This window comes from Anopheles stephensi, chromosome 3 (genome assembly GCF_013141755.1).
Source record: "Anopheles stephensi strain Indian chromosome 3, UCI_ANSTEP_V1.0, whole genome shotgun sequence".
Classification (NCBI taxonomy): Eukaryota; Metazoa; Arthropoda; class Insecta; order Diptera; family Culicidae; genus Anopheles; species Anopheles stephensi.
In genome coordinates, this window is record NC_050203.1 from 82,601,475 (window position 1) to 82,627,361 (window position 25,887).

At 48.1% G+C, this 25,887-nt stretch overlaps 7 protein-coding genes across 21 annotated transcripts; 4 read left to right on the forward strand and 3 right to left on the reverse strand.

Annotated features, from left to right (window-relative positions):
• Positions 1 to 226: 226 nt before the first annotated feature.
• LOC118513684 ((Lyso)-N-acylphosphatidylethanolamine lipase-like) lies at positions 227 to 18,312 on the reverse strand. Its single transcript, XM_036059789.1, has 8 exons — positions 18,223 to 18,312; positions 3,805 to 3,989; positions 3,212 to 3,714; positions 3,047 to 3,114; positions 2,437 to 2,818; positions 1,694 to 1,957; positions 1,422 to 1,608; positions 227 to 1,350 (listed from the first exon to the last, which is right to left on the reverse strand). The coding sequence occupies exons 3-8, from the start codon at positions 3,277 to 3,279 to the stop codon at positions 1,213 to 1,215; spliced, it is 1,107 nt and encodes a 368-aa protein (XP_035915682.1). The 5' UTR covers positions 3,280 to 3,714; positions 3,805 to 3,989; positions 18,223 to 18,312; the 3' UTR covers positions 227 to 1,212.
• LOC118513685 (heparin sulfate O-sulfotransferase) lies at positions 4,850 to 7,172 on the forward strand. The gene is made up of 4 exons (XM_036059790.1): positions 4,850 to 5,252; positions 5,329 to 5,570; positions 5,645 to 5,730; positions 5,802 to 7,172. Exons 1-4 carry the CDS (start codon positions 5,123 to 5,125, stop codon positions 6,424 to 6,426), a joined length of 1,083 nt encoding a protein of 360 aa, XP_035915683.1. The 5' UTR covers positions 4,850 to 5,122; the 3' UTR covers positions 6,427 to 7,172.
• Positions 10,389 to 19,766, forward strand: LOC118513686 (alpha-tocopherol transfer protein-like). Of its 15 annotated transcripts, none has more exons than XM_036059800.1 (5): positions 10,389 to 10,407; positions 12,795 to 12,965; positions 17,135 to 17,314; positions 18,228 to 18,322; positions 18,385 to 19,766. In XM_036059800.1, exons 3-5 carry the CDS (start codon positions 17,146 to 17,148, stop codon positions 19,060 to 19,062), a joined length of 942 nt encoding a protein of 313 aa, XP_035915693.1. In that variant the 5' UTR covers positions 10,389 to 10,407; positions 12,795 to 12,965; positions 17,135 to 17,145; the 3' UTR covers positions 19,063 to 19,766. The 15 variants fall into 15 exon arrangements, with proteins under 15 accessions (XP_035915693.1, XP_035915699.1, XP_035915687.1 ...); XM_036059806.1 differs by lacking the exon at positions 10,389 to 10,407 and adding an exon at positions 10,714 to 10,729; XM_036059794.1 differs by lacking the exon at positions 10,389 to 10,407 and adding an exon at positions 11,196 to 11,512.
• A 798-nt stretch (positions 19,767 to 20,564) lies between these two features.
• LOC118513683 (la-related protein 7) lies at positions 20,565 to 22,655 on the forward strand. Its single transcript, XM_036059788.1, has 3 exons — positions 20,565 to 20,876; positions 20,956 to 21,832; positions 21,913 to 22,655. The coding sequence occupies exons 1-3, from the start codon at positions 20,693 to 20,695 to the stop codon at positions 22,604 to 22,606; spliced, it is 1,755 nt and encodes a 584-aa protein (XP_035915681.1). The 5' UTR covers positions 20,565 to 20,692; the 3' UTR covers positions 22,607 to 22,655.
• A 67-nt stretch (positions 22,656 to 22,722) lies between these two features.
• On the reverse strand, positions 22,723 to 23,595 carry LOC118513690 (NHP2-like protein 1 homolog). The gene is made up of 2 exons (XM_036059810.1): positions 23,413 to 23,595; positions 22,723 to 23,249 (listed from the first exon to the last, which is right to left on the reverse strand). Exons 1-2 carry the CDS (start codon positions 23,413 to 23,415, stop codon positions 22,869 to 22,871), a joined length of 384 nt encoding a protein of 127 aa, XP_035915703.1. The 5' UTR covers positions 23,416 to 23,595; the 3' UTR covers positions 22,723 to 22,868.
• LOC118513689 (SNAPIN protein homolog) lies at positions 23,583 to 24,288 on the forward strand. The gene is made up of 2 exons (XM_036059808.1): positions 23,583 to 23,704; positions 23,777 to 24,288. The coding sequence occupies exons 1-2, from the start codon at positions 23,623 to 23,625 to the stop codon at positions 24,193 to 24,195; spliced, it is 501 nt and encodes a 166-aa protein (XP_035915701.1). The 5' UTR covers positions 23,583 to 23,622; the 3' UTR covers positions 24,196 to 24,288.
• On the reverse strand, positions 24,251 to 25,384 carry LOC118513688 (ribonuclease H2 subunit B). Its single transcript, XM_036059807.1, has 2 exons — positions 25,194 to 25,384; positions 24,251 to 25,127 (listed from the first exon to the last, which is right to left on the reverse strand). Exons 1-2 carry the CDS (start codon positions 25,225 to 25,227, stop codon positions 24,304 to 24,306), a joined length of 858 nt encoding a protein of 285 aa, XP_035915700.1. The 5' UTR covers positions 25,228 to 25,384; the 3' UTR covers positions 24,251 to 24,303.
• Positions 25,385 to 25,887: the final 503 nt, after the last annotated feature.

The following is a 25,887-nucleotide window of genomic DNA, read 5'->3' on the forward strand; positions in this document are numbered from 1 at the left end:
GTCATAGAATGAAATATGTGTCCCTCTAGTCCTTCTTGTTTGTATGGTTGTCGGGATGCTGACCCATAATGAGCATAATGGGATGGATTGTTCCTGCAGACCTTGATGGTAGCAAAACCTCGTAGCTATTCATATCATTTTCTCCAAGATTTGCCGGATTGCTGAGCAACTGATCCTGTTAAAGTTCACGTAAAAAAGAAAAGAATACCTCCACGCCAAGCATAGGTTCAGTATACTGTGTTAGAGTGGCCAATTTTTATTACTTCCACGTTTTGCAAGACGCTACAGTCGCTTACATTACGCACAACACACACTCGTGCCGTGTTGTGTACAGGTCGTAAATCTAATTTGTAAAAACACAAAACACAAACAAAAATCTTACAACATCCGCCCGGGTGTTCTTCTCTGGTAACAAAACACTACTTGGCTGCTGTGCAGAGAGCTAACTTTTAAAAATGCATTCTCTTCAAAAGATTGTACTAAAAAACAACGTGTTTCACGCACTTCTAGTTATCACTTCATCTGGGATGAATTATCGGGCTGTTTGTCGGTCGCACAATAATAACAGACGCACACACTCACACACGCTACACGCACTGGAATAAAAACCCTGACATCGTTTTCGGAAGCGTGGTGGCTTAAAAAATACTCTATACATATGCCTGCCGCCGGCTCTGTTGTTTTTGTGCAGAAAAAGAGAATCTACAAACAGGATAGAGGCTTTTCTAGACTTTCTGTTCGTTTGGCATCTGTGCTCCACGGACTTTCAGGCGCTACGGTCGGTTGCCGTTAATAACACACTCTTGCTCTATACGAAAATACTGTTTTCAGCGTACACGCGCGTGGAGTATATGGGCGTTAGGAGAGGCGTGTTCTGCTTGGGCGCAGGAAGGAACGCGGACACGATTGATGCCCTGCCAGTTTCACTTACTAGTTGATGATATAAACGATCTATAATAACCACCTCTTTTAGAGTGCGTGTGTTTGTGTTGTGCAGTTCGCCAGCTGACCATTGCCGTGGCCTGTTTTGTAGCTGCTGGCAGTAGAAAGGTACATTATTTCGAGGCATTTTTTTCAAACGATGGCAAACATTCATATTCGTCGCACTACGATCTACTAGGGAGCTGCTTGGGGGACCGCCGGGAATGCCGGGAAATGACCCGTGGCAGGAATCGGAAGGTTTGGAAGAGAGGATTACGGTGGTGGCATAGTTCACTCCTCCGCCGCAAGCTCGGTCACTTTGCTTTGCGCGTTGATACGTTTGTCATACGTGAAGCAAGCTTCGTTAACGTGCTGGTTAAATATGTCCGGGAAGTCCGCATACAGATGATGACTAGCATTATCGATTATCTGCAATGGAGAGGATCATAAATAGGGGGAGATACATTTGATTTGCCCCCCCTCCCTCCGCCATACGTTACCTTGACTTGAACGAAACATCCCGACCGCTTCTCTTTCGTCACCTCGCCCGCCTCAAAGTCGATCCAAGATTCGGACCCGTAAATGAATGTCATGGGTATGGTGGGATCGATTTGGTCGATACGCTTCAGCATCGGGTTGATGGGCCAACCGAAGTTTTTCTGTATCGCACAGAAACCAGTTTCACCGCTAGAATGGAGAAAAATCGAACATTGTAAGATACATTGTTCCATCGAGCAAATCAACGTCCTGATGGGCTTTGCCGTGTACGTACGAAGGTTTCTGAGCATTGACGAGATGTAGATAGTCCGCCACAATCCGTTCGTCCGGCACGATTCCTTCAAACCGGGAAGTAATGTCCGTCCGCCGGCGGCTCAATATCCAAGCCGCGGTCGGTCCGGCCATACGTACCACCGTCAGGGGGTAAAAGTTCATCTTCCGTGCCGTCCGGTACAGGATCCGGATCCAGTACTTGCGCTTAATTCTCGGCGGTGTTTCCATGAAGCCCCACGGATCGGCCAAAATTAAACCGGCCACTCTGTAAGGGTTAATACATAATATATAATGAGAGCGAAATATTTGTTTATAAAAAAATTAACCATAGGAATTGAAGTAATAGTAGCCACATAGGGGTGGCCCGATGGTAGAGGCGTCGAAAGCGCCGGTCTTCTTACGGCAGGACCGGATTTCAAATCCCATTCAGAAGACCACTTTTTGCTTAAATCAAGTCACAGAAAGCCAGAAATGGCAGGCCGAAACCTTTCAAGGTTGTAGTGGCAAAGAAGAAGAAGATGAGAAGGGCATGTGACTGGAATGAGTCTAAAAAGGCCCTTTGGGCTTGTTCTAGGACAAGCTTTTTCTAACTAGAGTAGAGGCTTGGACAACGAAACCTCTTTGATAAAGAGATCTTTTCAGATAACAAGAAGGACCTTCAACAACGAATTCGAGGCTCGTCGAAGCCTCGTAAGTAAAGACTATGTGAGATGTACGGATAAAGGCAGAAATAAAAACACCTACCGTTGGGGATGCGTGATGGAGTAGCTGCAGGCCAGATAGCCGCCCATCGAATGGCCCAGGATGTACATCCGCTCCAGCCCCATCGCCACACGCCACGCTTCGATCGACGCAACAAACTGTCGTTCCGCCGCGATCGGATCCTCGTCGTACTTCGGGTGTGAGCTTCGCCCAAACCCCAATATATCGATCGCGTACATTGGCCGATGGTCGGCAATCGCGTCCAGGTTGAGCACCCACAGTCCGACGCCCGCACCGAGCCCGTGCAGCAACAGGACGGGAATGTTGTCCGATTCGCGGTTCAGTGCCACCGTCCGTATCTTATCGTTCGTCCCGACACACTGACCTACATCAACGAAGATACTTTCAAAGGGTTTTCGAAGGGCTAAGAAAAGGCATTGAAAAGAGGAAAGATACCATTATTAGCGTGGTGCATACATTTAGGCAACAATCCCCCCCCCAGGGAAGGACAACAAGTTTTGCACGCCAGGTGGAGAAGAAACTTGTTTGCACAGTAAACAAACAGCAGCAGCAGCACCAGGCAGCAGCAGCATGTTGTTCTTGCGCGAGCGCACCATCCCCCCTCCACAGGTAGTTGTTGCGTTCTACCAACCTGACAGCAGCGTTTCCTCCACCTCCTCGAGCTTGGCACTGGAGTAGCGGGTCCATTTGTGCAACAGTCTACAACGGACAGACGGGAAAAGAGGAAGGTCGTCACAAATCGCAAAAAGCCCCACAAATCCATTTCCTTCTAGATGCATCCAAAACCATGACTCACCTCTGCTCCGAACGCTTGTCCTCGCACGCTTCGTACGATTTCGACGGTGCGCTTCTTGTGCGCGTCATGGTGTGGCGGAGTAATATCGGCCGATTCGTGTTTGACTGTTTTTGGTTTAGTTTACTTGCACCACACAACCACACAAATTTCCACTTTACACACTTCACACATAAACTCGTAACCGGATGGATGCGCGAAAAAAGGCCCTTTTCTCTTTCTTTACTTACTTTACTAACCGAAGGAGCACAATACTGATTACGGGGCGGGCGCGCGCGAATATACCGTCTTCTGGTCGTCGAAATCGCCTTATCGCATTTGGGAGACGTGGTGGACTGTTTTGTGTGCCTTCAATTTTGCTATATACAACACACACGACGCTCGGCGCGACACCTCACGACACGCGACCACCGCGGACCCAATTGCCGTTCTATGCTGCTGCTGCTGTTGCCCTTCTTCGTCGTTTGATCAGCATAGTTACACCGGCGTTGGAAGGTGCTGATGGCCTGTGCAAATGGAAGTAAACCAGGGACCGCGAGAATGAGATAATTTGCCGCTCGGCTCCTCAGTCCGATCGATCCCCACCACAAACTCACCGATGGGCTTAATTGCTAATCCGTCGTGTCTGACGGGACGGTCCTCCGTATTCGCGATTTTTCTGCCAAAGCTACCACACCACCACCACCACCAGAAAGGCAACACACAACCTTGGACCGCCGCCTGGTACGAATAAACATTGCTGCACAGCGGGCCTTCCCGGTGGTCACGATTTCGCGGATTACTGTGATGGTTCGCCATTTCAATTGACAGTTGAATTTGAATAAAATATTACAATGGAAAAACGGTTGCAGGAACGAGAGCCGAGAGCCCTTCGTCATACGGTAGCGTGATCAAGCGAGGGATGTACTGGAAAAACAGGGATTTAAGGTAAGGTGTTTTCAGCTACAGGAAAATTTTACGCCTGTATATTCAGAAAAAAAGAACGACAGAGTCAGCTGTGCTAACTTCCGAGCCATCACAGTCCTGAATGCTGCCAGCAAGATCCTGTCCCTACGGATTTCGTCAGAAGCTACCCAGCTGGATGTGTTGGCGGGAAATCCACGACCGACCGAATCTCCTGTTTACTGTTTAACATCGCTCTGGAAGGTGTTATGCGAATGTGCAGCGGTGTGCGAGGCGTATACCCGATTAAAATGCGAGACCGATTTGTATGACTTGAGGCGACGAAGACAAAACATGCCGACGGGAGGCTCTGGTCCAACAGGCTCGTGGTCAATTGTACCGCAGCTATTGATCGAGTCCCCGTGTTTCTAGAGATGTTTTATGATCGATCACGATTCGCGTTACGTACGCAGCCTAATCAGTTATGCTGCCGTTTTCGTACGTACGCAACCGGAACTGTCGGAACAAAAAACGGCGCCATAATGCGATTTAAGGTTATGCAAATAAATTAGGAAAACCCATATAGCATTTTATTTATTTTCATTTCTTCTAATAAATACTAAATATAAAATAACGTAATATTAATGAAAATATTCGATATCAATAATATTTCTAATCCGAATCATTGCGCTCCGGACCGGTACCCATCCCTACAACGGCGAACTGTCAAACGGAAAAAGATAAACATTCGCGAAAACGTCAAATCAGTTTGTTATCGTCTGTCTTGGCCACAGCACGGAAGAAAATACGTAGAATGTTGAGTACGAAAATTAAAAATGTTCCCCACAGCTGTGCTTGTGTGTACTTTCCAATAGTTTAGAAACCCTACCGTTAAAAGACCCCAACTGGTATCTGTTCCGGATCGTGCTAGTAAATAAAGCGACACGCTTAGCATAAGTAGCGGCAAACCAACGAAAGGAAAAAGGCTCCTGCTGCTGCTGCTGCTACTACTGCTGCTGGACAGGAACGGAAATGATAACGACAAAATATTTGTTTCTGCTGATACTGATTACTGCGGGCTTTGCGTTCATTCTACTTTACAACTGGTTCTCGACAAAGGTCATCCTAGCCGATAAGCAGCTAACAATCCATCTCGCTGAAGGTGAGTGTTTGTACTGGGAAACATGTTAAGAAGTGTAATTGACACCATTCCCTTTCTCCCCATCCGGGATGGACAGGAAACAATGAGCAACTGATACACAGCAACGTTAATCACTGGCAAACGGCCACAGCGAAGGTGGACGACAGCACAACCTACCGGAACTATGATGAACAAATTGTGATAATTTACAACCGGGTGCCGAAAACGGGCAGCACCAGCTTCGTCAACCTGACGTACGATCTGTGCAAGAAGAATGCATTCCACGTACTGCACATTAACATTACCGCCAACATGCACGTACTGTCCCTGCCCAATCAGGTAAGGCGTACGCCGTAGCAGCCGGGCACGGCAGGATTTTCTAACTCTAACCGTCTAACTCTTCGTTCCTGCAGCTCAAGTTTGTGCGGAACATAACCGCCTGGGACAGTATGAAACCAGCCTTCTACCATGGACACATGGCTTTCTTAGATTTTTCCAAGTAATGTCTCCACTGTTACCTGCTACGGTGAGCTCCAATTTGTAACAATATCCTCTACCCGTTCACTTCAGATTCGGCACGCCATCGAAACCGCTGTACATAAATCTCATCCGGCAGCCGCTCGACCGGCTAGTCTCGTACTACTATTTCCTGCGCTACGGCGACGACTATCGGCCGTATCTCGTTCGCCACCGGGCCGGCGATACGATGACGTTCGACGAGTGTGTCGCCCGCCAGAAGCCAGACTGTGATCCCACGAACATGTGGCTTCAGATACCGTTCTTTTGCGGCCATCATGCCGAATGCTGGAACCCGGGCAGCAGCTGGGCGCTCGAGCAGGCGAAGCGTAATCTCGTCAACGAATACTTTCTCGTCGGGCTGACCGAGGAGATGGACGAATTTGTCGAGCTGCTGGAACTGTCGCTCCCCCGCCTTTACCGGGGCGCCGTGCAACACTTTCAAAAGTCCAACAAATCGCACCTGCGCAAAACAAAGTCGAAAGTTGAACCAGCGCCCGAAACGGTGGCCAAAATTAAGGAATCGACCGTGTGGCAGATGGAGAACGAGCTGTACGAGTTTGCCCGGGATCAGTTCCATTTCGTGCAGAGGAAGCTGCGGACGCCCGGCCGGAACGTGATGCAAGATTTTATGTACGAGAAGATTAAACCGAATCCGAACGGTGCCGCCAAGAACTGATACAGGAATGGGCGGGATCCGCGCAAGGCGAAACCTCCCAAACGACGGCGTTGGGAGAAGACTTGAGTGGGACCCCCTAGCAGCTGGGAAACATGAATGGGACACGAACGGTGGAATGCATGGTGTTTTGTGTGATATGAATGTGGTGGGCTGTATGTATGTGTGTGCGAGTGTGTGCGTAGCATGAAAAAGACACGGAGAAGAGACGGAATGCTCATGGAGAGTTAACAAAAACTAGGCTAAAGCGCGTTGTTGATTAATTGTAATTTCATTTCCTACTTAGCGGCAGCTTCTCACAGCTAGGCCAAGTGCAAGCACATTTTGTCGCTCGGGTTTTGTTTTCCCACTCACAAAAACAACCGAAAAAAAAACACACTGAACTGTGCGAACTACTGATCATCAAACGTTGCGCTTAAGCAAGCGTAGTAGATAAGTTTTTTTTTGTATATGTATTAGTCAATTCTCACTTCAAGCTGATCAGTTCAAAAGACAACCATTTTTAAACTCATTCCTATTATATATCGTGTATCGTGAACAGTTTCCTAAAGCGCTTCAGTTCCGAAGTGCGCAATCTTCAATCATACTGCGAGAGTAAAGAAAAAGACGTCCTGTGTAGCTTGTCAGTTTGTCTGTATGTGTGTGTAAGAAAATTAGGCGATTAATGAAATGAAGAAAAAACCAAATCCGCAGCAAGACGCATACAATAACTAAATGAATAAATGAAAATATTTTTACTTAAGCACTAAGTACCATTCGCTACTCTAAATCCCATCCGGGCCGTTCCTCCGTAGTGAGGATTGACCATCCAACTATGCGGTATCAATTAGTATAGTAAGCCAGAAATGGCAGGCATGACCTAAGAGATCGTGAGGCCTTTGGCTTCTTTGTACGCTCAATGCTCTCTATAAGGGACCCTAGCGCGAGAGAGGTCTATCTGTGACTCTCGGGAGTGGATACCTCAAGGATTTTCATCCATAAGTATATCAAAACCCAGACATACGTTTAGGACATCATTGGTGGGAATCTCGCTACTAATACCAAAACTCGCAAAGAATCTCGCGAAAGAGTGGCGAATACCAAGAATCGGTCAAAGTCTTCTACGCCATCACTCCATCTCAGTTTTGGGCCTACCACGCCTCCAGTGTCCTTGTGGACGGTCTAAAAGGACTTTACGAGCTGGGTCGTCCGGTGTAATTCTCATCACATGACCAGCCCACCGGAGCCCGCCAAGCCTAATTCGCTGCACAAAAGTGAGATCATCATCTTAGCAGCTTGTCATTGTAGCAACTTCTCGAGAGGGTTTCGTCAGTTTTGGACAGGGTCCGTGTCTCAGAGGCGTATATCCAACTTCATCCGTCGCGCCAGGTATATTGAGTGCAGAACTTTCCTCAGGCTGTAGTATGACAGGTTGGTAAGTAAGTAAGTACCCGGTAAATTGCCACAATGATGTTGATGCGCCCTATTTGGCCTTTCGGGATTTTCTCCTCCATTGTGTTTCTTGACGCTTGTTCCGTGTCAGAATGGGCATCGATTACCCCCCCGCGTAAGCTTCATTGGCGGGTGGTATCGAGACAATATTCCTTCACGGTGTAATTAACCGTCTCTCTCCCATTTGCTGAACTTTGATTCGCCCAGACGAAGTCAATCGTTCGCTCGTTTACTGTGTCGGGCCGTCTATTATCGCGCGATCTAATCATGTGGAGGCAGTAAAGATGATCTGGCCACTGTGTCCGGGTTGGTGTACGGGTGCTCCGTGCCCGACCGTACCTCATCATTTTCAGGAAAAAACAAATGGAAGTTAATATACGCACATTCACTCCTCTACGGTTTTTTTTGTTGTCTTGTTTCGATCACGCCACTGTTTCGTTTCGTTTCCGTGTTCCGCGGCGTTCGAACGGTTACTGTGTGCGCCGCTGGGTGCATCTGATTAACCTAAACTTAATGATAACATCCTACCCCACTGTACTTTGTGCTGTCACCGGCTGTGCCGGTGGGAAAGGCACTGGTACTGGTACGATATGGCTGGTGATGGTGACCGAATCGTGGCCGATCTTCAATATGCCAGTTCATGATGTATGTGGAGCTTGAAAAAATATTACAGCAATAAGAAAGAATTCTTATCAGGTAAACATCTCCCGACAGTGAACAGCTGTTTTTAAAACACTTCAAGATTGAACATTTCTTGAAGTCCTATTGCATTTCAGGAAAAACGATTGATCACTTGATAAGGATGCTGGACTCATATGTATACTTCGCCGGCAAGGAGTGCCAAGAAGAGGTAATCAATTCTAAACTGAACGGCCCACCAACTTTGAAGCGAGAAAACTTCACACTAAACTTGGACACTTTTATGGGCCCTTGGAACTCTTGGACGAAGAAGTCCCTTCGAGCCTTTCCAACAACGAGGTCTCTCTGACTACAAGGCAGAATCCGTCCGACGACAAGATCGATCCGATCCGATGAATTAGACAACGTATCTTGGTAGACGAGAATTATCTCCTTTGCAGGTAGGATCTCCTGGAAATCAAAACCCTTTGAATGACTCGGTCTCTTGAGAGAATAGGCTCCTTGAGCGACCTTAGCACCTTAGACAACGAGGGGTCTTGGAAGAGAAAGCCCTCTTCTGGACGACAAGGTCCTGGTGGGATCTCTTTGACGATTTCCGCTGCATGACACATCAGTTCTATTCCACGATAGAAATCACTTCATTTTGCTGTCAGCATTCCTAGCAAACATTGCATATTCCACCCGAATTCTTGCTCCTCTACTGGGGCGTCAGATTTCTGCACTGATACATCTCTGTTTCACAGATGGGTGCTCTAGCTTCGTTCTACCCATATCACATTAGCGTCGAGAGGTCGTTGAATCTTGGACATTCGGCGAATCACATCATCTTGAATCATAACCCGACGGTATCAATTCTTCTCTCAGTTCATTTCGTAACAAACCGTTTTTCACCCAGCGCACAGAGAAACGCATTTGCTGCAATCTTCCGCATTTATATCGAATCGCCCAGACCCATTAGCCCGGGCACACCAGCACAGCACAGCACATTGTTCACAGACGTACGTACTTCCGTTTCTCACAGCATTACTACACTCCAAACTCGCTTATCTGCCGCCGTCATGTTGCGTGCCGGATGATTATTGTGCTTTTTTTTTAGTTTCTGCTTCCCAACGCACCAAGTAGTGCTGCTGCTGCTGTGAGCCGCCACGTGCCGATACCAATTGCGTGAACTGAGCGCACTGAGATCTTGTGTTGCTGCTCGGCACTCGCCAAGGTGCGCTCAATTATGAATCAAACAAACAGCAGATTACACAATCGATCTCGGCGAGCCACAGTTTAACGATCAGCGCTTTCGGTGCTGGTGGGAAGACATCTTCACCGAGGACATCTCACCTTGCTCGGGCAACCGTACGCATGTGTGGTTAACTCACGCACTGTTTGTCATACACTTTGGTGTTGATTTTTTTTTATCCGCAGCTCTACGCAGCACTTCGCGGCCAGCTCGCTACTGCAACATAAGCACCGTGAAGCACAAGTCCGTTTGGCAACAGAGATCTCCTCCACTGAGTGTGTACGTCATAAATATGGAATCTTTGCTCCACCCCGCCGTGTTGGCAACAACTAGCGGCAGGCCCTCTTTTGCAACCCTGGTGGCCGATGGTGGTAGTGTCCACCACTCTCTCTAGCTGGGCGCTACTTTCTGCAAAACTACCCGGAAAGACTGGAGAGCACCTACCACCTGGGTGCACGAGAGATCCACGCAGTGTCTTGAGGTGGAGAGGGCACGGCCATTTGAATACACAAGAGGTTACCCCAACTCCTCCTGGTTGGTGGTGGGCTGGTTCATGTGCGCTCGGCCTTCTTGCCGTGTAGTAAGAGTAACATTTCGGTCGCGGAAGGTAGCAAACGGTGGTCTCGGCGCTTTTGGGACTCGTGGATCGTGTTTTCGTAGCGAGCGAAAGAGCAAAAGCAAAGGTACCAATGGGGGGTTTGGAGAGTTAAGCTTAGCTAGAGGTACCCAGCTTAAAGGTAGTCACGCACCATTAAAAAGATGCTGCCGCATGGTGGAGCCGCATGACCGTTAAAGTTAATTGGAAGAAGCCCGAAACCCCAATAATGTTTCATGGTCGCCGAAACGTGCTTCGTCGTGCACGCTGTTTTCTAGTTTTGAAATTTAAACTTTGTCCCTTGTGTCGGTTAGAAAGTGATTAGTGGTGTCTAGGAGGGATAGGCCATTTAGTCGTCGTCGTGGCCTATCAAGAACGTACACCCAGGTGAATCAGTGCCGTGTAAGCAGGTGAGGATGATGAAATCCCTTTGTCCGTCGCCGTGTGTCTCTGTGTGCTAATTAGACGCGACCTGCGCTAGGAAGACGACCCGCCGTTCCAGAATCGAACTTCCTGATCTACTGACGACGCCGTAACGCCAAAAGTGAAGCTTGCAAGTGTACTTAACGTTAATTAAACACATTACTACAGTACCGTTAAGGGCGGCGCGTGTAGAACGCCCTCTATTGTGAGCTGTAGAGATTCTACTCCAACTGTAGATTAACCCAATAGGGGGGTGATTGAACGCACAGACAACAACAAAAAAAAAAGTGCATTCTCCTGCAGTAAAACGCGGGGCGAGGGGGGGGGTCACGCACATTGAGGTACGCGGAGGTCGGCTCAGTTCTATTTTCGCGCCCTACTACTTGCATTTTCTGCATGCACATTATCAGGCCCTACGCGCTCAGCCGGCTTTGTACAATATCTCGGAGTCAAAGTGCCAATAGGGCGCACGTCGGGGTGAATAAAGTGACTCGCCACACAGCACAAAGGGGCCTCCTCCTATGCAGTACAATCATCAGTGCCGCTCTCACTTCCGTCTTCCGAAACGCAACCGATACGGTGCTCTTCTACTTCAACCCGGAGTGTAGTTGCAAGTGTTTAATATATATCGGAACAACGCCAGTGCCGGCAGCTTCAGTTGCAATCTCGTACTCTGACCATCCACTAGTTCGCGTGGAGTAGTGCTGTACACATCGCATCATTTGCTTACGGACTTTAAAACTTCTGGACGCAAAGCTGTATCTAGAGCGGTAGGTTATGGTTGTTTGTGCATTACAAAACAAGTGATTTGTGTAGACATTCCACCGGTACTGTCAGCTGTTCATCATCCTGCCGCTGGTTAGTGCGTTTGCGCAGACGAGCGAACACGTGCGTGCCATCACCGTTTCCATGGGCAACCGTCCGCCACATCCGATAGAGCTGCTGCTGCGGTTGCGTACAGCGGCTGCAGCTGCATTGTCGTCCGAGAAAACAGATGCGTCACGGCGGTGTAGGGTGCATTCCGATTGGAAATTCACCATTTAACTCGTTCGTCAAATCGGTTAAGACACTCGGGGGGGAGAAGATTCTGCGTCAGCAGTTTGTGTCGTGTGTGTGTGTGTACGCATCCTCTTGTTGGGTGTGACGTGGTTTTACGCATTATGAAATCTACAAACACGTGGCATGGATGCAAAATCTGTGTGTGTGTCGTGTTCGGTGACATTAGGGCAAATTAAGATAATTCCTAAAACGAATGATTTCTCTAAAGCTTTCTTACCAACCATCACTTAGAAAATCGCATGACAATCATGCATTAGGCCCAAGTTCGCGTAATCGGGAAAGAGGTTTTCCATACGATTAAAGTGCAGTGTGTGTGTGTGTGTGGATTTTGATATAGCTAGGGTATGCAAATTTTTTGGTTGCGTGTGGTGCGCTTATGAGAAATCACCAAACACCATACGACCGTGTGTCCACCACTTCTTCCGCCATGTTGTCCGTCAGTGTTTGTGGCTCGCCTTTTTTCTTTGGTACGAAGAAGCTTTACGCCCGATAAATAGAATCGTCAGTCTAAGGGTGACTAGCGAATGATACGGAACGACCGGACGCTCTTCAGCGATAGCGGGGTGAAAGCGATTCTCCAGTGTACGCCGCCTCCAAGAATGAGAGCAGAAGAACCGCACTAGTGAGGCGTGCATCGAGTGCAATTGGATTATAGACTGTGTGTGAGTGTATGTGCGTGTGTACGCGTTTGTGTCCATTTTGCAACTAGAATTTAATTGGCCATCTGTGCATCAGAGCACAGACCTGAGCACTGTGTAGGAAGATCTCGAGGATTACACTGACTTGTGTAGGAATTCATTCGTATCAAGTGCAATTGATGAGACCTAAGGATAGCCTTTTTCTTGTGAAGTTTGGACTATTTTGTGTGGACTTTCCGTGATCCAATTCCAAAAAGCAATATTTCCACCGTACATCGTACGATGCAAAACTGATCGCCCTACGTTGTCATTCTAACGCCGGAAATACGCTTGTTTTCACTCTTCACTTTCACAGCCAACGAACGACCCCCGTACGATCGACGACCTAAGCTGAACCGATCGCGTGTGTGTGCGTGTGTGGTGTGTGTGTGATCGTTTGCCGAAAGTTCCAACCTTCCCGCAAAGCACAGTGTCTCCCGACCGAACGTAGTTCACTCTTCCCTCTGGAATCACCAGAAAAGACGCGGTAAGTACTGGAAATACCGGTAGCGGTAGTACGAGGTCAGCAAAAGCAGCAGCAAAACACACAACGTCAAGAAGGAACTGTTGTTATTAAAATGGCTGCTCGATCGTAGCCGGCTCTAAATGATATGGGTGCACGGTGTATGACGACAGACGTCCGGATGTGTTGTGTCATAGCAACCTTTGATCCGCAAATAGTGCGGCGGGTGACTACCCCTCGACTACTTTGACAAGCCGGTTGACATAGCTGCGCACCCGGACGACGCGAGATGCTAGTAGTAGTTGATCGTAGTAGTACCCGAGGGAACACCTTTTCCCCCGTGGTGGACGTACATCCGTACAACAACTCACGAGCGGCACGAGCATTCGGGTGCACAAATAGCGCAAGTGCTTTGCGGACGACTCGGGGACCGTCTTAATAATATGGCGTGTGAGGTAGGTTTCCTGAGACACGGGTCTCTAGTGTCTAGTGCACGCGACTCGCCATGTGTCTCCGTGCCGATTTTGCTCTCAAGCAACTCTCTCGTCGCTCTTGGTTTGTTTGAAGAATCGGTTCAATTTACTCGACCCCACAATGTGGTCAGATCCCGCTGCTTGAACCACGGCATGCATCCACATGCACATGAACAAAACTGCATCATACGCCCGCGCGCCATGCATCGATGAATTTTTCATTAACCAGTTTGCCTTTCGGTGCGGGGAAACGTTCGTTTCCCGCTACTTCCTCCTACACGCGAGAGAGCTACTTCCACCTCAGCCTCAGAATGGAAGGATCTAGCATCCAGAATCATTAAAAAGCAATCCATCTATCCAGGGTTGAACATTTGTCGGAAGAACTCGAACTGTCGGAACTCGTGGCAACAAGCGGATCGATTTGAAGGTCGCATCGCGATTGGAATTGCTTAATTTGAGAACTGGCAGAAGAGAAAACGAAGCAGCTTTAAAGCATAGGTATCGGAGGTATGATGCAACTTGCACGCTTAAAATGGAACCCAAAGTTACAACTTCCGGTGATAAACGGCACGCGATAACAGGCTAGCATAGACAGCACTTTTGCTTCTTTCGCTCTACAACCTCAGGAGGTATTGTGGCTTTCGATTTCTACCGTCAACCGGGGCCAAAGTCTTAATGAGGTTTCCGGGGTCCTGACGTGTCAAGTCCCAGAAGAAAAAAACCTCCTGCAACTGTAATCATAATTCGATTAAAACTAATGTAATAAACATTTACAGCGGTGGCTGATTACTTTTAACTACTTTACGGCCACCTTCATTCGAAACTCATTACACCGATGCGCACCGAGGTGTGAAATTGTTGTGCTAATCGTTGACTTCACGTCACAATCGCTTCACACCTTCGGTTTACACGAAGTTAAGCAGTAAATCCAATGAAATGCTTGACTCACGCCTATTCCAAAAACGTCATCCAACCGGATAAACGGTTCCTTCCTTGTTTTAGATCACTATTGGATTTTGGATTTAGAAAGATTCAATTTCACCCGATCACTCGTTGACGTTAATTGCCGTCACAACATCAGCATTTGCATGATTTGCACATTCGATACATTTGTGCGCGCGTAAGCACGTGCGCGATCATCATCTCGACAGACGACGCTTCATTAGCTCACCACCTCGCTGACCGGCCATGATCTTTGGGTCAGTCTTACAACTTCACGCTTACGTCCCTTTTGCCACCAGCCTGCCACCATCTCTGGGATGGATAACTTTATCCTGCTTCCTCCCTCGTCAAAGCGTAACCTTGAGCAAAATGTGGACGCGATCATCTAGAGTAAGCATCATGGGCGCGCTCTTTCTCTTTCGCTGGACTCATTGCTGCTGACGATGCTGCTGAAGGCTACCTACTTTCCGTTTCGCAAGAGCCCTGCAGTACGCTCGATCTCAATCAATGCCAACACGGCGAGTGAATGCACTTTATGGGGAAGCAACCATCCCGAAAACTGCAGCAAGAGAATGCATCGGCAGTAGCACCAACCCCGCACCATGCCTCGATCGCCATCTTGTTTCCTACCCGCTAAAGAAACGGGCCTAGTGGTCTGCCTACACCTCGGTGCATCGTACTTTACGCATCGTGTGCACCGCCGCTGACTGCACTGTTTCCCCTCCCCCCATCCCGATCCCTTCCAAGCAAGCACACACAAACACACAGAACTGTGCGAATATCGACGATCTCCGCACGGCGGTTCGACGCGAACAGGTGAGCTCAGAATTTTTATATAGCCGCTTGATCGATCAGCACTTCTCGCTAGTTGCCGAGAAACGGTCGCGCGCGTCGGTAACGCAATACCCCGGTGCCGTCTGTTATTTAGTGCCGTGTTTCTGGTGTATGTGCTCGATTTTGTTCGCAAAGGCGTGTGTGGCCATATTGCTTACTCAACAAAATGTTAGTACTGGGTGCGATAAATTGGGACCTTGGAAGTGAAAAAAGGAAATGGTGGTGTGTGATATACTCTACACAACGTGTAAACGAAACGTGATCTTATGCTGTTTTAATCGGCATCTTTCTTGTGGGATTACTACCTCAGGACAGGAGATCTAGCTCTGGTCCGTGCTAAGGAAAGGTCCAGATGAGATTCGTTACATACAGTGCCGCGATCATGAAAGATCAACCCGAAAGATCGACTCAGATCTCGTGTTCTCAGATCTCCATAAAAGTGCCTTAACTTCTCTGGAGAACGATTCCAGATTCGATATTTGTGTACCCGTTAACCGAACATCGTTCGGCACAAGTGCTCTAAAGGCATCAACAAATCTGGACAAGAGCACTTCCCTACCATAGGTGCCTCGTCCAAGGCGCTACACACTTTCCATCCACCTTCAGAGAGGCCAATGAGCTTGTGGGCTGTGTGAGCCCTTCCACAAGAAATCACACAAGCAGCAACACGCGGTCCGAGAACGGTCAAGGATTGCTGGGTTTGGCTTTAGCCCCAGAGAACCGCTGCGTGTCTTTTCTCCCTTGGCTCCGAATACGGTGCCAGCTGAACGAAAGTTGTTCAAATGCAGTTTAAAACGCGAGTAATCGCGCGCGCACTAGCAGAACTTGTCCTTTAAATTTTGTTTTTCAATTCATTGACCTACTCCGTGCCGGCACAGGCAAAGGTGGCACATCGAACTGTGCGCGTGTTGTCCAAAAATGGAACGAAAAGTTGATGCACTTCCAGCAGTAGCAACTGGAGTGCTGACGTTGGAAGTAGAACCCCCGATCGTGGAACAAAAATGGCCTATTGTTTGGTAATGTTTTTGTGAACATCCCGTACAAAAACATGGCTTGTTAAAAGTAATGCCGCCATGATGATATCCTATCGCTTACCTACGCAAATCTATCGCATCAGCGAATTGCGATCTGGGATTACCGAGTGTGAGGGCGCACAAATTAACGATTTTCCCTGTACATTACGAAGATAAACAATGAGCTGAGTTGTACCAATTAAATCGACACCGACGTTCCCTGCTGTTCGAGATAGATATCCCTTTTTCTTTACGTAATGGCCGATCGACCGAAAGCCGGTATGAAGATGGGGGAGTTGCAAAAAAAAAGATGGATTAAAATACCGGGTCATGAGAACTTTGCTCTGTTTGATGCTGTGATAACGATCGATTCGGTTCGCCGACAACAAACGGAGAGCTAATTGCAAACATGAGTCTCTCGTGCGCTAACTATCGGACCAGTTGGCTCCACGCAAAACAGCTAGTTCGATAGGTTCAAGGGTAGGTGTTCGTCCCTTAGCGGTGCACGAGCGACGTAATTAGCACCTGATTTGGTGAGCTTGTAGATGGTACCAAATGGAGGCTTAGTTCCAAGTGAGAAGCTTCAAAAAAAACGATCGCAGTTTTACCTGCAAGAGAGGGTCACTTTGGAAGGTCGCGTGGAGGTCTCCTGCGACCCGGAAGAAGAGCACGTTTGCTTTGTGTAGAGTATGCCACAAAATAATCCCCATTATAGTCAGATTGAGTTACATGAGTTCGTTTAACATCCTCAGCTCGAAACTAAGTGTTATACAATAATTCCTGAGATCCAGTATCGGAAGATTTGAATTTGATTCAAAATGAGTAAGTGCTGCCTATAAAGTCCTCTAAAAACTCAATTTAAACTGAATATTTTCCCCAATAAAAATGACCTCAATAAAATGCTAACCACCACTTCACTCTTCCCTTCCAGGAGTACCAACGATGCTATCCGACGTAGAGGAGCTGCCCTCGGTGCAGCTGGGCGACTATGTGCTCCGGTTCGAGCTGGAAGATCTGACCCCCTTCGGCAAGGAGGTGGCCAAGAACGAACTGCGCGAAACGCCCGAAATTCGTACCGCCGCCATCGAGGAACTGCGCACGCTGCTCAAAGGTAAGGCAATCAATGGCCGGAAGAAGCCTCATGCTGACGATGATCTCATTGCCAAGGGGTGTTGGTGCCCTTGGGCAAATGCGCGTTTCCCATCAATCAATGTACCCGGTGAAGCTTAATTAAATCTGTCAGCCCGTTGTGGGTTTCAGAAAAATCACAAATCCCAAGTGGAAGGTTTTTACATCAAAATTGCTGTGTGTGGAATATACATTTTCGCCACATGAGTTGGCAATAACCGGAGAGTTGAGAGATGGCGTCTTTGGAGGTGGTAATTGAATCTATCAACAACTTAAATGGTCTTTAGAGGGTTTCGTCTTGGCAAAAGTTTGAGTGTACCAAACGGAACATAAGTCCAACATTCATTCATGCTCTTTAGAGAGAGATACTATATCGGCACCAGAGCATCAAGTTATAGAGAGTACCTCGCACTGTTGTTGATGATCGAAAACGATCATTAGTCATACATAAAGATCATGGTGCGTTTTTTCCATGCCTCTTGCATCTACCGCATGTACGGTAGATTGCTCAGCAAAATTACTGTTGGCGAGTACTGCGGACAGTTCCCAATCTCTCGAAGCAAAAGATTCCTCCCATCTTGTCTAGACTCGTTACCACCACCCTAGAGGTATACATTGATCGCCGATCGCGAGTATCGCGATGAATCACGATGACGAAACGACGCTTAACGGATAATTTGTACATCAAGTATGGCGGACGACCGGAGGACGATGACTAGCCTAAAATCAAATTACTCAATGCGATCAGTGGGGGGGAGCAGAAAGAACTTTGACCATGTGTATAATGTCATTTTTGCCCACAAAACGAAAAATAATTGCAAAGAAACGTTGCATGTCGATTGAACTTAAATTATAACAAAAAAGGGTTTGTTTTTTCTTTTCACTTCCTACCTTAGATGTGGAAGGCTTGGTCGTGCCGCTAGACAACGATGACTGGATGATCCGATTCCTGCGGCCATGCAAATTCTACGCAAAGAGTGCCTGTGAGTTGGTAAGTGAAAGAGACTTAAATTTGTGTCTTGGACCACTTACAATATGCCATATCGTCCGCAGATTCAACGGTACTACCAGTTCAAGGTAAAACACTGGGACATGTATAACGAGCTGATGCCGTCGAAGGAAGCCAACATCTTCAAGCAGAACATCCTGGCCGTGTTCCCGAACCGCGATCAGCTCGGGCGCCGTGTGCTGCTGCTCGAGCTGGGCAAAAGCTGGAAGCACAAGGAAGTCACGCTGGACGAAGTGTTCAAGGGCTGTGTGCTGTTCCTGGAGGCGGCCATGCTTGAACCCGAAACACAGGTGCACGGTGCGGTCGTGATCTTCGACATGGACGGGTTGACCCTACAGCAAGCCTGGCAGTTTACGCCACCGTTCGCCAAGCGTATCGTCGACTGGCTGCAGGATGCGGTCCCGCTCCGCATCAAGGGTATCCACATCATTAATCAGCCAAAGATCTTTAACATGGTGTTCGCACTGTTTAAGCCGATTCTGCGCGAGAAGCTGCGCAACCGTATCATCTTCCACGGTACCGATCGTGAGTCACTGTACAAGCACATCTCCAAGGAGTGTCTGCCGGCGGTGTACGGTGGTACGGTCGATGCACCTCGGGTACAGGGCGAACAGTGGTACGAACTGTTGCTCAAGTGTGACAACGAGTACAAGGAGATCAACAACTACGGCTACACCAAGCAGCTCGAGGAGCAGCGCAACAAGAGGAACAAGAAAAAGTGATGAGCCTGCTGATACTTTCGGAGGGAGCTGGTCTGAGGAAGGCGCCAGCGCATGCGCCATGTGATGCTTATATATTCCATTAAACACTACAAAGTTCTACCACCCAAGCACGTTTAAGCTCCACTACTACCTACTACTAGTTGAATGATTCGATCCCCTCCGGATAGGGTTTAATCCACGCCGCAAACATTACGCCATGGTTTTGGGGATTCACGGAGAAAAATGGCATCGACCATGACGCACGTGCACACGAATACTGGAAGCACAAAATGAACAAAGAAACACACACACATTAGCTCAGCTAGATCTAGGTTTTTTTTTTTCACTGCGCTAGAACGTTTGTTGGGTACAAAAACCAAAGTGGCTTCCTGTTACTACTAGAGCTACTCTACATCTCACCAACTAGATAGTGAACAAATTTACTAAAACTAAAACAAAAGGTGTGATAAGATTTTTCCTTCTTTTAACCAGGCCTGATACACTTTAACCAACAGGCAGAGCTTACTACGATTGCTTGCCACCGTGGCTTGCCGAGCCGACACATTCATTCTCGCTTTCAGGAATGGATTGGAGGAGAATAGACTGTTGTGAACAGTAACAGTTAAACTTATGTAGGGTTAAATTATCTACTTAAAAAAACACACACACATATCATTAAGTATTGCGGTTAGTGAAGGTGAAAACAAATAAAGAGCATGACAGGAGTTGGCCTTGTGTTTGTGACTTATTATTTCCTTTGGCACTACATGGAAGGACTGTTGGAAAGGGTTTCAGCGAGCGGGAATCCCGGACAAGCCTGCCAGCTCAGGCGACAGCGATGGATCGAAGTGTAAGGGCCTGACCCCGATCTCTAGCGATAGAGAGAGTAATCCGAATCAACCAAGAAAAGCTAAACCTTCGCGTTTGTGAAGGGATAAGGCAGGAGCCGCCACAATACATTGAGTTTATGTTGTGCAACGTAGATGACTCGCCAGACTTGGTTTGGCTAGTTATGTTATGAGAATGGCATCGTATAATTCAACCCGTAAAGCCTTGTTAGGCCGTCCTCTTGTTAGGAATCTTGAAAAAATTCGACGAGGAAAAGATCTTGAGGATGTAGACGGCCCATAAATCCCACCAACAAGATGCTGCCTATCGATAGTCCTGGGGTGAAGAAGATGGTGATGGATGGCAGTCCTGAGTCCTGAAGTTTGCAGATCTGGCCTTTGCAGAGTTTTCTAGAAAAGGATTGCTGGCGGGCTGACCATACCTTCACGGCGCATCCTTACCTTGAGCCGGATAAGAAGAAGATGGCGTTGGTGCAGTCTACCAGAAGCACCGAGATAAACGATTTCGAAACCGATAAGCGAAACCCATAAGGCGATCGTAACACCGGAAAAATAAGCAAGTTTTGATTCACCTTTAACCAACATCACACACCCGGTAAAGTCCACCAGACTACTCTGTTTACAAGTTTGTCCATTTTGACGAGTTGAATCTTCCATTGTGCAGCACTGCACGCTACACAGCACAAACATACACTGGCAACACTGCTGTCATACGACGAACATTATTTTTGCCGGGAAGTAGCTGATTTGTATCAACATAAACAAAACCTCTCAGCTTTAATCGTGATCTCGCTCGAAACGATATGGAAAGCCTGGAAAACCCGAACCCTGGCAAGGATGGCGAAAAGGACAAGGTCCCAGCGAAGAAGGGACGCCACCGGAGCAAGCACAAATTCAACTCGATTCGCTCGCAGATGGAATTTTACTTCTCCGATGCAAATTTAACCAAAGACCGGTACATGGGGCAGCTGATACGGGATGATCCATGTAAGTTACTGGCAGGACGCCGTTCCTTTGCTTCGGCGGTCCAATTTTACAAACTAATCCTACACTATATCACTTCCAGATATTCAGCTAGAGGAGTTCTTAAAGTTCAACAAAATCAAAGCACTTACGACGAGTGTGGAAGAGATCGCCAATGCGGTGAAGAACTCCACCCTGCTGGAGCTTTCCGACGATCGTACGAAGGTGCGCCGCAAGACGGAACTGGTGGTGAAGGAAAACTGTGAAGAGTGTACCCTGTACGTGGAACGCTTGCCGCCGAAAGCGAACCACGACTGGGTGCGGAATGTGTTTTCCAGCTACGGCAAGGTGGCGTACGTTTCGCTGCCCAAGTTCAAGCACTCGCGCAAGATCAAAGAGTTCGGGTTCGTGGAGTTCGAGGAGGAAGCGAGCGTGCAGAAGGCGCTGAAAGCGTTCAAAACGTTCGGCGGTGTGCTGGAGTTCGACACGGTTGATCCGGCAAAGATGGCAAGCATTAAGACGTACGAGCAGGAGAAGAATGAGATGCCGCCAGAGCCGGAAGGGGCAAGCGTGAAAGCAGAGACGGATGGTAAAGAAAATTCGGCTGAAGCAGAAGCCGGTTCTATTAAGGAAGAAGAAGAGAGAGAGGGAGAAGGTTCGGCAGTGCTCACGGATGCAGCAGCAGATCCTCAACAGGAGGAAGATACGGATGAACCACCAGCCAAAAGGCATAAAGTCGAACCGACGAGCGACGAGGACGACGATACACAAGAGTTCGATCGCACGGATCAGGACGAGCCGGCTGCTGAGGAAGAGGATGAACATAAAAATGCGACCGAGGAGGAAGAGGCAAAGGAAGAAGGCGATGCGCAACCGGAAGTGGGCGGTAAGAAGAAATGTCGTCAGCGGAAGGGATGTAGCATCATCAAGAAGGAGTTGCAGCTGGACGACAAGGTGTACGAGATCAAAATAATGACCAAGTGCGTACCGGGTCCGAACCGGCAAAGTCCCACCGACACTCTTATTCATTGCAGACTCTGCTTTTACGTCTTTTTTTTAGGAAAGAATGGCGTCGTTTAAGAAGCAAATACCTAAATCTGCAACGGCTAGAAGCGAAGAAGCTGAAGCGTCTTTTCCAGCAGACGGCAAACAAACAGCACCACAAACGGGGTGGCCAGCCAAAGGCGACCACGCACGCCAATCCAACCGGAGCCGGTGGTACTTCCGGCGGTGGCATAGCGATTAAGTCGATTAAATCATCCCCAAGGGTGAACTTTTACGGGGCTATGCCGGTCGACGAGGAGCACACCGAGGTGGAGGGTGCGAATCCACTTCAATCCGACCAGCCCGAGGAAAGTGCTGCGGCCATAGCAAAACGGCCCCTGTTTTCCTTCGAACCGGGGTTGATAGTGTGCGTAAAGTTTCGGGAACCGTGCGTGGATGTGAAGGATTTCCGTGCGGAACTGCGGCAACACGCGTACGTGAAGTATATCGATCTGAAGGAAGGTGCGTTCGAGGCGTTCGTACGGGTCGATAAGCCCGGTTCGGCTAATGCGCTGGTGCGGGAGTACAGTTCGGCGGAACATGCCGCACACATACTGAGCGGTGAGCAGGAGCAACAGTACTGGGACAAGATGATGCGCGATCGGGAGGATAAGCTGAGCAAGCGGGTCAAGACGGAGCGGGTTCGGGGACGTACGAAGCTGATCCGTAAGATAAACAGTCACATCAAGTTGGATGATGATGATGATTGAACAGTTTTCCCGTTGGGGAAATCTATTTGGAAAATAAAGTGCTCCAAACACTAATTTAATCTCGGCGGCAGCTCTTTCTTTCATTCGTACCTTAGTAAAAGATCGAGAAGATAGAATGTTTGTGCCTTACGGACTCTTATCCGTAAAACCGTTCCAGTTTAGGTCGTCGTTCTCTTTACACTGTGCATCCCGTTTTTGTTTTTGGCAAAAAATGCATCATAATACACTTATTTGTACTTTGTCCCAATCGGAGGGGCACCTCTTAAACGAGCAGTCGTTCGATCTCTTGCTGGATTGATACAATCTGAGATTTCAGCTGCGAGCCTTCGTCGATCGTGACGGAGCAGGCGACGATCGGGCGCGAAACGCCGCACGCGCGACCCAACGCCTGCTTGGACCGTACGAACACGTACGGCACGTTCTTGTCCTCGCACAGCAGCGGAAGATGCAGGATGATTTCGATCGGTTCCGCATCGGCCGCCATCACGATAAACTCGGACAGACCACGGTTCAGCGTCTTGGTCGCTTCGTTAGCGCCGCGGCGCAGCTGCTTGTAGTTGACCGCCTGCTGGATCAGCGTCATAATCTTCGACGTGAGCGCTTGATCCGCCAGGGGATAAGCTTTCGGGTTAACCTCTTCAGTCTGTCGAAAGAGATGCAGAGTGTTGCGTGAGATTAGAATGCCGGGTGTGGTATTGTGGGTGGACAAACAAAACCACGCGGTTTTGACGAGGGGAACAAGTTTACAAGTTAAAAACACAAGAAAAGACACTTTTTTTCACCATAACATCGGATCGTTTACTTACCATTTTAATGTTTGAAAGCTTTTCGGCACACGGGATCGATTATTTTAATGTAAAACGGGGAATTATTTACAGCAAAAAAGTGTTCTAAGCCTCGGCGACAAGCTTCATTGGCCGGAATAGCAAGAGTAGTGAGGAACCGAGTGAAACCGCGTGGTTGCGAGAGTCTGTTCGCGCAGGTTGGTATGTGTGCGTGTCGGTGTCAAGTGTCAAATGGTTGACGTTCAATTTGAAACTGTACAAACCTTGGGCAACGAAACGTCACACAAAAGCAACACAAAATTGTTATCAAATTGTAAACAAACTCGAGAAATTGTGTTTTTTTAACGAAATTGCACCGAATTTCTTTGATTTACTCCATTTCAAGACGTTAAATCGGCGACGCCGAGGACGACCATGGCCGATGATCATTCGGACAGTTCGCTAACGTCGATCGACGATGAGCGGACAGACAATACGGAAAACCTGTGCGAAAACCCCACCCGAGACATCCTGACGGAGGGATTCTTCCGCCTGTTCAAACCAGTGATCGATGACCTGGAGAACAATATTCGTGGGGCAAGCAAAACGCAGAGCGAGCTGCGCCAGCAGCTAGAGGAGCTGTCCGGTGAAATGAAGAATCTCAACTTCGAGAACGACCCGGTGCTGCACGAATACTTTAAGCGTACGGTGCGCGTGAAGCAGAAGGTTGTTGTGATAATGAACATCCTGCAAGGGGCGCAGGAAAGGCTCGTCACGCTGTGCCAGCAGCAGGAACTGCAAGCCCCTGCGGTGCCTAGCACATAAAAGCAAAGTTGACTCTACCAAAGCTATAGGTTAATTTAAATCATTCCCGTCGTAATAATATATGCATATGCGCTTAACAGCATTAAACCAACAGCCCAAAGGGTGTGTTTATTTTTTAAAGAAGCTAGAAATACTTTTCGACCCACTGGCGGCCTTCGCCAGGGCTTTCGCTTTGGCTGACACTTTCTTCTCCGACGCCGGGAGCTTTATCGGGGTCGTTTCATGAATGTCTTCCTTTTTAATTTTCTTCACCACAGCCGACTCCAGGTCCACTATCGATTTGCGCTTTTTCGAAATGTTTTCATCCTCCGGAAAACCTAACGCGGTGGACAGTTTCCGACCAACCTCGAGCGACAGATAATCGGCCACGATCCCGAATGCCGTGTGCAGAGTGGTTCTTTCGTCCTCTTCCGTTTCGTTTTCCTTTTCCTCCTTGATGTAGTTCAATGACCGGGCGGCAGGTCCTTCCTGTTTGCCAATCGCTTTACTCAGCCGGTGGCATTTACCCACAAGCCATCGGAGCGTTTTGGTCTCGTTGTACTGGAAGGCGTGTATATCACCGGCACGCTTTTCATCCGCCACCAAGCTCACCCGCGCCGGGGACAACACATCGGTCAGGCTAGCAGTGTGTGGAAACTTATCGTCCACAAGGATCTGATCGAGCGGAACGGCTCGTTCGCTGCAGTTTTCCACCAGGTAGGGTAGCGCCAGGAACAACGGATCGACCGGTGTAGGGAGGAATATTTTCCCATTGGAACACACCGTTTCGTTAATAAACCAGGAGCGGTGCTGTTCGCTGAAGCAGTTCACCTCGTACAGGTTGGCGTCCTGTTTCGGTACGCGACGGATTAGATATTTTGACTCGTTTCTTGTAGCAGGATTGCGCAGCGATACGATGCTCAGGCTCGCCTTATCGCTCTCTAGCATGAAATCTAAAATAAAAGGCAACGATAAAAAGCTCTAAAAATAGGATGAAATGAGACTATGTTACTGCTTACCTTTAAATATAAAAAAGAACTTGTTCGAAGACATGGTGAACAGACGGATCAGATCGATATAAAATACAAAACAAACAACTTTGAGCGCCAAATTGCAAAAAGGCGCAGCGAGTGTTGTTAAGCAACCAAGGTTTGTACAAGCATGGTGGCGCCTATGAGAAAGCGACACAGTACTGCGAGAGTACAGTGTGGAGAGTGAGCGTTGCGAGCTAAACGGTGCACTCCGGATTGCCTACATTTCGGCGCGAACAATATGAATGCGTCGAAATGGAAAGAATTTCTTTCTGGTCAAGATGCCTTCACACACACTTCAATTGGGTCCTATTTATGAGGCATCAGCTGTGTATTTTGAGTCGGTTAAAATGATTTAGGGATCAGTATCAGTTCCATTGACTTGAGAATGGTATTAGAGGGAGTATCTAGAATGATACGACGAAGTTCGAACGATAATGACTATTCGACAGGCGAGGTCCATTGGAAATTGAGGCCTCTTCGACGACGAATTTTCTTAAATGAAGGGCTTCTTGTCAGGGAAAGCTCTTTTTGACCCCGAGATCTTGCGGTTCAATAGGGAGGTGTCTTAGGTAAAATGCGTCATTTGTGCACAAGGGTGCGTTGATGGTCAGTTGTCTCACTACTCTACTTTCACTACTTTATTTCTTTCTCCATCGTGTTGAAAAAAATACAAAATCTT